Source organism: Danio rerio, chromosome 20 (assembly GCF_049306965.1).
Source record: "Danio rerio strain Tuebingen ecotype United States chromosome 20, GRCz12tu, whole genome shotgun sequence".
Taxonomy (NCBI): domain Eukaryota; kingdom Metazoa; phylum Chordata; class Actinopteri; order Cypriniformes; family Danionidae; genus Danio; species Danio rerio.
The window spans coordinates 41,947,066-41,959,590 of record NC_133195.1 but is presented as its reverse complement, the minus strand read 5'-3'; the positions used below and the strand labels follow the sequence as shown (position 1 = coordinate 41,959,590).

The 12,525-nt window shown below is 32.9% G+C and overlaps 2 protein-coding genes across 8 annotated transcripts in view; both read right to left on the bottom strand.

Annotated features, from left to right (window-relative positions):
- mpv17 (mitochondrial inner membrane protein MPV17) overlaps positions 1 to 7,583 on the bottom strand; it is a 45,075-nt gene extending 37,492 nt beyond the window's left edge. The window contains exons 1-2 of the mRNA NM_201165.2: positions 7,367 to 7,583; positions 4,671 to 4,753 (exon numbers count right to left, since the gene is read on the bottom strand). Of these exons, the coding sequence (NP_957459.2) occupies positions 4,671 to 4,743 (73 nt within the window). The 5' untranslated portion in view covers positions 4,744 to 4,753; positions 7,367 to 7,583. The remainder of the gene's footprint in view (positions 1 to 4,670; positions 4,754 to 7,366) is intronic.
- Positions 7,584 to 8,748: 1,165 nt separating this feature from the next.
- si:ch211-243j20.2 overlaps positions 8,749 to 12,525 on the bottom strand; it is a 50,090-nt gene continuing 46,313 nt past the window's right edge. For all 7 annotated transcript variants that reach the window (XR_012396007.1, XR_012396005.1, XR_012396004.1 and 4 more), the window contains 2 exons: positions 10,402 to 10,558; positions 8,749 to 10,322 (listed from right to left, as the gene is read on the bottom strand). Coding sequence is in view for 2 of the 7 variants with exons in the window: in XM_002665748.4 (XP_002665794.1) it covers positions 10,246 to 10,322; positions 10,402 to 10,558 (234 nt within the window). In the remaining 5 variants the exon portion in view is untranslated. The remainder of the gene's footprint in view (positions 10,323 to 10,401; positions 10,559 to 12,525) is intronic.

Here is a 12,525-nt window from a genome sequence, read left to right as displayed (position 1 = left end):
AATATGACACATAATTAATTAAAATGTTTGATGTCATTGATAATTTTTTTATGAATTAAACTGATAACAAGTGACAGTAAAGATTTTTATTAGAAGAAAATACAAACTTTTTAAAATACTGTACTATTCATGCAAGAATTGTGGTAAATATCATAGTTTGCATAAAATCTTATCTTAAGTCTTATTTGTAAAGATTTATACAAAAGATAACATCTAATTAATAACAAAAATAACCCTTTATAACACTTGATGTCACTAATGCACTGTAAAACTGGTTAACTCAGAATTGACTGGTTAATACTCATTTGAAAAGAGTTTTGAACTCTGTTTAAGATGATGAGTTAAATAAATACCTCGTTACTTCAACTTAAATTAAGCAAGTTCACAGTACTCCTATAGATTAGTTTTTTAACTCAAATGGTTTGTTGCAATCGGTTTCCTCAAATGGTTCGAGTTGACTCGACTTATTGGGTTTTACAGTGCTCAGTTGATTTGAGTTCTCTTCGTTTATTGGGTTTTACTGTGCTCAAATTGCTTCATTTACTCAAATGGATTAAGTTCACGGAACTCATCTGGATTAGTCTTTGAACTTAAATGGTTTGTTGCAATCGGTTTTCTCAAATGGTTTGAGTTTCCTTAACTTTTAGGGTTGTACAGTTTAGTTATTTATAAAATAAATGATCAAAGGGATAGTAAATATTTTATTATTGTATAAAATACTCAAATAATTTTTAACAAATATTCTAAATAATAAACTATTCTTGAAAAGAAAAATCAGTTTGCATAAAAATATAAAATAATAATTGTGTCTTCTTTAAAATCTAACTTAATGTATTAATAACATTTTCAAAATTAATCCTATTAAAAAATAAATAAATAAATAAAAATTTAACTTCAAACTCTCTGGCCAAGTTTTATTGCGTTCATATACCTTGCCTAGCAAATAATCACAACACTGAGAAAACATCCCATTATTATTCACTTTTTTAAGTCACCACTCTTCCCTCCCATTTAAAGCATCTTGCCATCTAATATTAAACCTACACCCATAGGGCTGCAGAAGTTTCTATAAATATTCAAGTCCTCTGCAAAACAAAGGCGATGAATCACAGCTTATGTCTGTAATCTTGATTACATAAACTTGCATCCTCAACCGCTAAGCGCCACACAAGGCCGCTGGTGATTTGAAGCGTTTTGGCCAAGTTGTCAGCGCCAGTCTGGCCAAGAACTAATTAATCCTAATGCTAGAGTTTGAGTGACTCATAACGCACACCAGCGGCGTGTCTGAGCAGACTCATTGATTAACAATAAAGTGTGCTCTCGTTCACTCGTATTGTTAAACCAGGTGAAGAGGCGGCAGTCAATCGCCTCTGATTAGTTAATGCGCAGTAATCACACATCAAATTAAAGCTGAAGTGTGTAAATTTGGCCTCACTGGCGTCACATATAACGAAGCCCACAAATTAGTGATTGTTTTCAAATAAACTCCTGGCGTCCGTCATTGCCTAGAAATCAAATAAAGTAATTATCGGTTTTAACTGCAAAACTCATGCAAAAATCACTCTGAAATAATTACAGAAAATTTTCCACTCAAATTGCTTTATTTCAATCATTAGCGTTTTTGACTTAATGTACCTTTGAAATGTTTCCATTGAACATTGACTGGGTTTCTGCAGATTTTCAAATTTAAGACTTTTAAAGGGCACCTATGATGAAAATCATCTTTCGTAAGCTGTTTGGACAGAACTGTGTGCAGGTATAGTGTGTCCACAGTCATGATGGAGTGATAGACACACTATAAGTCTCTTTTTTAAATGTCCTAGCATTAAAATAGGATCCAAATCCCTGCAATTCTGAGGCCCACCGCAACGTGACGTAGGAGTTTGTGGTTTTAAAATAAACCAATCAGAGTCTCATCTCCCATTCCCTTTAAGAGTCAGTTGCGTCGCGCCGTAGCACATTTGCTATTTACATGACGAACTTTGTAAGTGGAAAAACGAACCCTTCATTAGCGAGAAAACAGTTAAACAGCATGAGAATGAGCCTCGTTCCATACTTTTACTTTCACTCTCGTGGATAGGGAAACGTGTTGTATGCACAGACATCCATTAGCATTCATAACTAATTTAGTTTCTTAAGCGCAAAGATTTGTTACAAATCTATTTCTAAATTCAGTTCTAATTTCCAGCAAACAAATAAATGAACAATAATAACCAAGTGTGCTCAAACAGTTATTTCCAAATACACATGCTATGCCCCATATGGTCCAAAGCCTGACAGGTGGGCAAGTCTAAGCTTGTTTTTAATAAAACAAATATAAATATGCATATAATAAATAATACTGTTAATAATAATAATAATAATAATAATAATATACAAAAGCAAATTGTTATGAATAAATTTTAAAAACCCACTGAGATAAAGAAGGCATGAAAGTAGTGAAAGTAGCATGGTTTTTATATTTAAGTAGACTAGAAAATAATAATTTTTATACTATTTTAATCCTTTAATTATTTTTCATTTGTAAATATATTTGTGTATTGTTGTATATCTTGTGTGTATTGAGCAATGTGTCAGCGAGGGGCACAAACAACGTGCTCTGCATTGGACTATAGACCTGCTTTAATCAGGTATATTGAACAGACTATTTTAGTTCCTTAAAATAGCAACGCGCCAGCAATGCGCCTTACTGCGCCACCTTTTTTAGACCAGAACGCCTATGGGCGCACATATGAGCGCAAATGCATTTGTTATATGAGAGCAAACAACATTTGCGTCGTGCGTCGTGCCTTGTGGGTTCATGATAGGGCCCTTTATATCAAGTCACAATTCACGCTGTTGACAAGTCATTAACTACGACTTTTACCTCAATAAACTACTAATTAGCAGCTTATTGGTTGTAAATGCAAAACTAGAATGAGAAATCATTGAATACTTGGTCACTGGTTCGAGGCTCGGCTGGGTCAGTTGGCGTTTGTGTGGAGTTTGCATGTTCTCTCCACGTTCATGTGGGTTTTCTCCAGGTGCTCCGGTTTCCCCCACAGTCCAAAGAAATGCGGTACAGGTGAATTGGGTAAACTGTACCCAATGTACATCTGTAGTGTATAAGTGTGTATAGATGTTTCCCTGAGATGGGTTGCAGCTGAAAGGGCATCCACTGCGTAAAACATTTGCTGGACAAGTTGGCGGTTCATTACGCTGTGGCGACCCCAGATTAATAAAGGGAATAAGCCAAAAAGAAAACGAATGAATGAATTAATTAATCATACAGGGCTAAACAGAAATAACATTAACTTAATAGTTAGTAAGGTTGAAGTTATGTTTTGGATGGGATTAGGGATGTAGAATAAGATCATTCTTTATAAGTACTAGTAAACAGTTAAAATCTTAATAATAGGGATGAGCCAGTACATAATAGCATGAACTCTGACTTAAACTACACCAAAGAACATTTTGGCTGTTTGTTCAAACTACTTATTAAAAATGAGCTGAATAGATAAAATTCTTGTAATTTTTTGGGCACAACTTAATTATTTTATGTTCAATCCACTTTTAAATAAACTTAATTTGTGTTGGCACAATATAAAGGAATTTATCTGAAGCCCAGCATTTACCAGTGTAAAGCGTTACCAAATTAAGAGAAAAATATCAGCTCTGACATTCTCATGTTACTATCATTATACCACTAAAGTCAACCAAGCTCCTTTCTGCCGAATTTGTGTTCATGACCTACGGATACAAAACTTGAAGAGCTGATTGAGAACCATAGTCAGCATCTCTTAGGATAGGGAATCTTTTTTGTGTGATATATTGTTACAAAAATTATTGCGATAAGCGTTATTATTGTCATTTTGAGATCATTTTACACCACTAATTATATAATGATCATATAACATCATAATAATGCAAATAGCCATGGACACTTAAATATTTAGCACTTTTAAGGCTATTTAGATTTTATAATTTGATGTTAAAAAGTTAAATGTCCTATTATATACAGTATATAATATTAAATGTCCTATTAGGTAAATGTCCAATTATAAACCTGTGAGGTAAAATGTAAACATCATTGTAAAATGGCTTAAATGTTATTCGTGAACTTGTAATTATATATTGAAACGGCAAAAATGATTGCAGTCATGTCCAAGTATTGCACAATAAGTTGATATATTGATTATTGTGACAGGCCTAGACTTATCCAAAGACTTCAGTAGGACAACTCTGTAAAACATTGGACTTAAAGCTGCTTTGTGCTGCCATCTTCTGGCAAAAGGGTGTAATTACAGCAATGAATTAATGAATGAATGCAATTTTTTATTTGAGGTAGGAATATTATTTTCATAATAACATTTTAGATGAAAATATAATGAATTCCTGATTCATTACGAGTTAAAATTACAAGCAAACCAACATCCTGAAATAGACCTTCCCCCTTAATCTATGTAAAACCCACAGTGACAAAGTTCAAGCAAACAACTAAACAAACTGCTGCTTAGGGAGGTTTCTGTTGTTTATGTGGCTGATTAATTATTCAGGCTCAAAAATAACCGTGCTGTGTAGAAGTGATAGTGTAAACAGGAAAGGTAAACATTTAGTCAGTAGCGTCTGAGATAGAGTTGACCTGAAGAGAACTGGAAACATCAACTACATGGGTGGGAAAAAGCACTTACCAGCAGTTATAATCTGTACCTTCCATGGGTGTTTGGCCATCAGAGCCTGATAAGATCTCCAAAGACCCGCCATGAGACAAAGTCTAAAAAAAGAAAACAGTGAACAGCTCAAATTACTGCAATGAAAACTGCTGCAGAAATAGACAAAGATCAGAAGTGATAGTTTTAGTGTGCAGTTTGCTAGAATAATATTGATGCCACATTATGACAAACGGTTATTAGAGAAAAAATATATACATAAATCCAATATCCATTCCAAAATATGCATTATAATGTATGTTATTTTATCAGTGGGCTTGTTCTCTTTGGAGGACAAAACCTGCAAAAGTAATAAATAAATATGCAAATATATAAATAAATGAGTGAATAAACTCATAAATTCCTGCATAAATAAAACAATAAATAAATATGCAAATATATAAATAAATGAGTGAATAAACCCATAAATTCCTGCATAAATAAAACAATAAATAAATATGCAAATATATAAATAAATGAGTGAATAAATCCAGAAATTCCTGCATAAATAAAACAATAAATAAATAAATATGCAAATATATAAATAAATTAGTGAATAAATCCAGAAATTCCTGCACAAATAAAACAATAAATAAATAAATATGAACAAATATAAATATGTTTACTCATTTATTTATATATTTGCAGTTTTTTATTTATTGTTTTTGCAGGTTTCGTCCTCTATAGTTCTCTAGGGGGGAACATGTTTTCTGAAGTTATATATGCATTTTACATTTTTGTAGATTGTAAATGTTTTTTGTGACATTTTTACAGCGTTTATAACAATTTTATTACATTAATAACGTGCTTTTGGTGTCGTTTTTCATAGGCTGATGATTTCTCCCAGGTTAAAACCATTTAGGCACATAAATAAGAGATTGAGCATGATGATGTACATTTTACAGTTGCAATCAACAATTATTAGCCCCCCCATCAATTTTTTTTCTTTTCTAAATATTTGCCAAATGATGTTTAACAGAGCAAGGACATTTTCACATTATGTCTGATCATATTTTTTCTTCTGGAGAAAGTCTTATTTGTTTTATTTCGGCTAGAATGAAAGAAGTTTTACATTTTTTAAAAACATTTTAAGGTCAAAAATATTAGCTCCTTTAAGCTATATATTTTTTCGATAGTCTACAGAACAAACATTATTATACAATAACTAGCCAAATTACCCTATCCTGCCTAGTTAACCTGGTTAAGCCTTTAAATGTCACTTTAAGCTGTATAGAAGTGTCTTGAAAAATATCTAGTCAAATATTATTTACTGTCATCATGGCAAAGACAAAATAAATCAGTTATTAGAAATTAGTTATTAAAACTATTATGTTTAGCAATGTGTTGAAAAAATCTTCTCTTCATTTAACAGAAATTGGGGGAAAAAAATAAACAGGTGGGCTAATAATTCTGACTTCAACTGTATACTTGTCATGTTGAACGTTACATTAAAGTGGAGAAAATTAATTTGTGTAGTTTTGCCAAACACTGAGGCAGAAAATGTGATCTGAAGTGTCACACATCATGTTAAATACATTAATAAATGAATTAATAAAATAACTACAAATTATCACATTTTAATTTTAAAATACTTCTTAAACAATAAATATAAATGTGTGAATGTGTTTTTTCTGTTAAATTCACAAAAATACAAACTTGATAAACAATATAATTTACTACAAAATAAATAAATGAGTGAAAAACTAAATAAATATAGCACTGTAAATATTATGAAATAAAATAATGCATAAAAACAATATTAAACTATTTTCCCCCCAAATAACATCTATTACGTTTTATGTGCAGTTTACATAGATAGGATTTCTTATTTAATTAGTGCAAAACAACTAAAAACAGAGCAATACAAAGTAGATGAAATGAAATAAAGCGATAAAGTTACAAGGTTAATAAACAATTACAATCACAGCATACAAAAGTGTAATTAATATTCTCTTTTTTTAACATTCATTGTTTAACAGAAAGATGTTTTGAGTGCTTTCTTAAGTGAATCCTGGAATTGTAAGTAAGTCATTTTTAATTCAGAAAAAACAAAACAAAAAGCGCTCTGGGGTAAGTTCAAATGTATGGTCGGTGCTCTTTGGGTAAGGGATTCATCAAATCTGCAACAAGAATCAGTCCAAGGCACTCGAGTAAAGTGAAAAAATTAAAAAGCCTTTATTCACATGGCTAGATCTCTAAAAACCAACGCGTTTCGGCAGAAGTCTGCCTTCATCAGGGTAACATCAGGGTAATAAAGTCATTTTTAATCTCTTGTATAAATGCTATAATTATTTGGCTTAATTCAATATTCTCCGTGAAAGTTAGTGCTCCTCAAAGTCATTTAATAGCGCGCTCACGCTGATCAAAGGCGCGTGCAGTGCGCGTGGCCGCCGCACCATACATATTCAATCTTAAAAATAAAACAAATATTTTATTTTAAAGAACTGGATAAGAGTAATTCGGTTTCCTACTATATTCAAATTCAACACCAACAACGTGTCATTCATTGCATATATTTATTTTTCCATATTAACGGTAAATACAACTTCTTGTCTTCTCCAGAGTGCACACTATAATTAAGCATTAACGCTGCTTTAATGTACAACTCGCGCACAGTTAGTTTCATCTCGTGACCCAAGTTCGACTTACTAAAGAAGTTAAAAGAAATGTATTCTCACCTTTTCACTTAAAGAGATGTGAAACAATGTATTAAAGAAATGTTGGAGTTGCTGAAATTATAGCAGGTTGACTCCTGTTTTCAAACACAGCAGTCAAAAGAAAAAAGAAAAGAGAGAACTTCATAAAATGTGACTTTAAACACTGAACTCATTCAGCCTAGTCCATGTTGACCCGATTCAACTCATTTTACACAAGTCAACATAAGGTGATGCTCGACTGCGTTGTGTGAAGCAAGACAACGCTTACTATTTCAAAATAAAAGTCATTATCGTTAGCGGAAACCCCAGACAAGAAGTTAGTTGATATTATTAAAAATAGTTAATATAATAAAAATTATTTAAATTATTTTTTAAAATAATTATTTTTAAGCATCACAAAGAATATGTCTAATCGATTAACTTATGTCGACTAGCATCGAGTAACTGAATTTTATTTTGAAAAATACAGGGAACACCACACAAAACCAGTGTTTAAAGTAGGGATGCCCAAACTTTTTCTTATGTAACGTTAGGGCCAAAAAGCTGTGGGCCCAAGGTAAATATACCATGGGTAAGCAATCACATTTTAAAATAACTTAAAATACTGCTTTATATTAACTAATGTACATTTTAACCAAAATTATAATGAATTTATAACATTAAAAAACAATCCCATTTATAACAGAATGGAGTTCAATACCGATTACACGAGTCAAGCTCTATCCGTTTATGCCTTGATTTGATGTCTCGCTGATGTCTTCTATCCCTACCTGTAGAGCGGCAGTATTTACATTTTTAACATCAATCATTTATAACATTTAATTGAAACATTTTAGTTTAGCTCAGCGATTAAACAATCAACAAACGCTGTTATATTAGAAACGCTGTTATATCAAGTATCGCCCCGAACCATCCCATCAGTCTCTTCTCACACTGTACAGGCCAACTTTGGCCTGCGGGCTCTAGTTTGGGCATCTCTGGTTTAAAGTATAACTTTCAATAATCATATCGTTGACCAGTTATTAAAGAGAAAAGTAAATGTAGTTTTAGTTAGGCACAAGATAGTTTATTAAGCTTTTAATAGACACAAAATGTTTATAAGTGGAATGGCTTGCAGCTCTGGAGGTCAGTTTGAAGCTTTTGAACGGATAAACCATGAGAATCACTCATACAAAACTATTTATTGTACACATTTTTCGAGAGCTAAATAAAGAAACATCTTTTTTTCCCCTTGCAAAATGTAATGAAATCTGACAGTGCTTTATTTAAAATACCACATAACCAAACTATAAAATTACTGTCAAACTATAAATCAACTATAAAATCACTATAAAAGACATGCAGTGTAAAGTATAAGTTTAAATATTCAAATCTTAGACATTATTGAAGAGAAAAAGCAACAGTTTTAGTTAAGCACAAGATATTTTATTGCGCTTTCAATAGAGACACAAAATGTTCATACTGTAAGTGGAATGGCTTGCAGCTCTGGAGGTCAGTTTGAAGCTTGTAAACGGATAAACCATGAGAATCCCACACACACACACACACACCATTTACTACACATTTTTCGATAGATATACCGAGAAGAAAGGTATTTTAAATGGCAAAAGGTCGTGAAATCTGAATCCTTAACTGAGATTTGACTGTGCCTTATTTAAAATCAGCCATAACCAAACTATAAAATGACTGTACACAAAACAAAAACAGGTCAGTTAAAATAGAAAAGCACAAACTACAATAAGACATATTACACTAAGAGTCCTGAGACAAAGATGTACATTTCCGAGTTACATTTTGACAAGTGGGACCAAACAGACAAATCAATTTTCTATTAAATAACGTGCAACACTCCTCTCTAGGTGGAAGCTGTGATCAACTTCTATTGTTTGATCATGTAAACTTAAGTGTATCACAGATTGTTTTATGCATATGATTACTGTCACTATCGAAAGCAATGGCTGATTCAATCTCTCTTTTGATTTAAGACCTTCACAAAGTTTCTTGTAATTATTTCTCAAATTTTCTCATAGCTGATCAATGCCACTTAATCAGTCATGACAAGTAAAGCAGTGAAAAAAATAAATAAACACTATACACTCTTTAAAATTCAAGTATTTAACAGAAAATGGTTGCAATTCAAATTTTAAACCTAGTTTGGGTTCTCTCTGTGGCACTGTAGTGCTAAATGATAAGCAAATAATAATCCTTTGGACTAATTTTTTCATTAATTTCCCACATTTTTTATATACAACAAAAAATAATAATAATAGAAAAGACATTTAACATCCACTTCAGCCTTCAAGACATGAATGAATTAGAAAAAGAAAACAATATTGTTCACAATCAGAGCTACAGTAATGCAGTAAAGCAACAATATCTTCAAATTTTACAAAGATTCTATATTGTAACATGTATGCAAATTATTAGCAATGCTTTAATAAAGGCAGATGAAACTTGAGCTAGAGGTAAATGTTTCCTCATTTCGGATAATTTGCTCAAAAACACACTTCAAATGCACATGTACGCCATACAAGATGACATGAAGTCATCTCACATTCACAAGCAATTATTTATATACCGTGATTTGCACAGTATAAAACTGTATAGTCATACTATAAAACAGTTTCACCATTTCAAGCACACCAATAAAGAAACTAGTGAAATAAGTCCGCTCATTTCCCATTTCAAATGAAAAATGTTCAAATTGTAGCGTCACTAATGGTCAAATAATATTCAAAATCAGGATCTGTTGATGTTTTGGCCTGCATTGAATGTGTGTAGCAAATCAAACCAGCAGCAAGAGGCGGCTAAGGCTTATGTTTAAATAGAGCAATCAAGAGATTAAGTGCTTAAAAGTTCCCTTCTCCATTGCATGCGGATACAGTCGCTCACGTATAACCTCAGTAGTCCATTCCCTCATCGCTTTCATAGCAGTCTGAAGGAGCATCGGTCCCAAAGTAACGGTCCCCAAAATTACCTGCAACACAGTGGATGTTGATTACGAGGTGCTGAATGCGTAATGTTTTGTTTGTGGGTGATGATAGAGCTCTTCTTACCTATTCCTGGAATGATGTGAAACTCATCGTTGACCTTCTTGTCGACGGCGGTGGTGATGATGCGCACTTTGGGAAAAGCGTAGGCCACTGAATGAACCCCCATCTCCGCCATGAGCAGAGACAGCAGGAAGATTTTGTCCTCCTGGACATCGTGATCCTGGAACAAATTAGTTGGTAAAACAATAGAAACATCTACATATATTGGTAAAATAATAATTATTATTATTATACATAACATAGAGGCCCAAATAGAAAAGACATTTACTAAATTAAAATGTTATATTGGAATTCAATAGATTCATATCTATCTATCTATCTATCTATCTATCTATCTATCTATCTATCTATCTATCTATCTATCTATCTATCTATCTATCTATCTATCTATCTATCTATCTCAGGGATGTTCAGACTTTGTCCTGGAGAGCCGGTGTCCTGCAAAGTTTAGTTCCAATCCCAAGCAGACACACCTGGGCTAGCTAATCAAGCTCTTACTAGGCATTCTAGAAACATCCTTGCAGGTGTGTTGAAGCAAGTTGGAGCTAAAATCTGTAGGACGGAGTCCCTCCAGGACCAAGTTTGGACACCCCTGATCTAGATCCTTTAAATGAATCTTGTAGCAATTACATTGTTATGCCAGTAGGTGAGGAAAGGACCTACTGAAAAAAATTTAATTAGTTACGGTATTTATTAACATGAAGATGTAACATGTATTTATTCGTCTTTGGTAATGTTAAAGGTGCTGTATGTAAGTTTGACACCCAGTGGTTGAACTAGGTATTGCACTCCTGGATTTATATAATTTGCTAATTGATAACCTCATGTGGACCTCTGAATCTGCGTCTCATTTCAGAGTCTGCTACTGTCCACCTGAGGTTACATTTCTGTCACGATCGGGGTGCTGAATCATGATTGGCTAAACTGGCATTTTGCAGATTAAAATGACCAAAACAAAGACAGCGTTCCTGCACAGAAAACACATTTTAAAGCAGAATATCTGACTTCAGGGTTCCGTTCTTCGTACCTCGCTTAAATGATCTAAGATGATTTGGCAGATCCTGGATCTTTTAATCTTGATAACTGATCTCTCGCTAATTTGGTTCTTCAAACAAGTTCGCAAATCAGATTAGAATGTCTAGATGAACTGATCTGAGATCGCTGCGTGTGTTGTGAAGGACAGATCTATCGATCCTCGAAATCATGATCATCAGTGCAAAGATTGGCTGACGGCACAGCAGCGTGATGACATCATCTGATTAATATTCAATTATCCATGTGAGCAAAATTACATCAAATTAGCAGTAAACGGCTTGTTAAATATGATACCCAATAACCTTCCACATTTGTTGTGAGCTGCAGGCTTTACTCTTTCATGTGTCAAGTGTATTCATCATGTATTTCAATGCATATCAGTGTATTTAGTTCTACATTTAGAAAAGATTTTCTTTTTTATAATAGCCGTTTTTTTAATCGCTGTATGGAATAACGATGTTTTCAAAAGCATTTTGATATTGGTAAAGGCGTCTGCAACTTTTGTTAAGCATAATCACTGGCATATTAACTGTCAAAACATGTTTATGACTGCATTAATGTATAATTATTTTCTTTTTAAAAGTCACACATTGTGCATTTCTATTATACACAAATTGTACTAAAGCGATCTAAAAAGTTCATATGTTTTCTCTTTGCACCAGCAGGTGGCAGTCTTTGTACTTTCATTTCGAGAGTGCAGATTGCATAAGTTTTATTAATATGTATAACTTTATTTATTTTATTAATAACTACAACTTTATATATATATATTTAAAATAGTTACTATTTTCCCAAGTGTATATAACTACTATTGTAAGAAAATATCAGAATTCGGTACATACCTTCTCTATTATCTTTGCTTGAACTGAGCCGATCTAATCCTGTTTATATAAACTGAACCTGCTCCCGATCAGGTTTAAGCTAGCAGAACTGTTGCTATGACAACAACTCTCGGATCAGCTTTGAAGAACGAAACGATCCTGGATCGTGTCAAATCGTCAATATCCAAATCCAGCTAACTGAGTAATCCACGTACGAAGAACGGACCCCACCATTGTTTTTCAGATAAACAAGAATGTTGACTTGGCATGT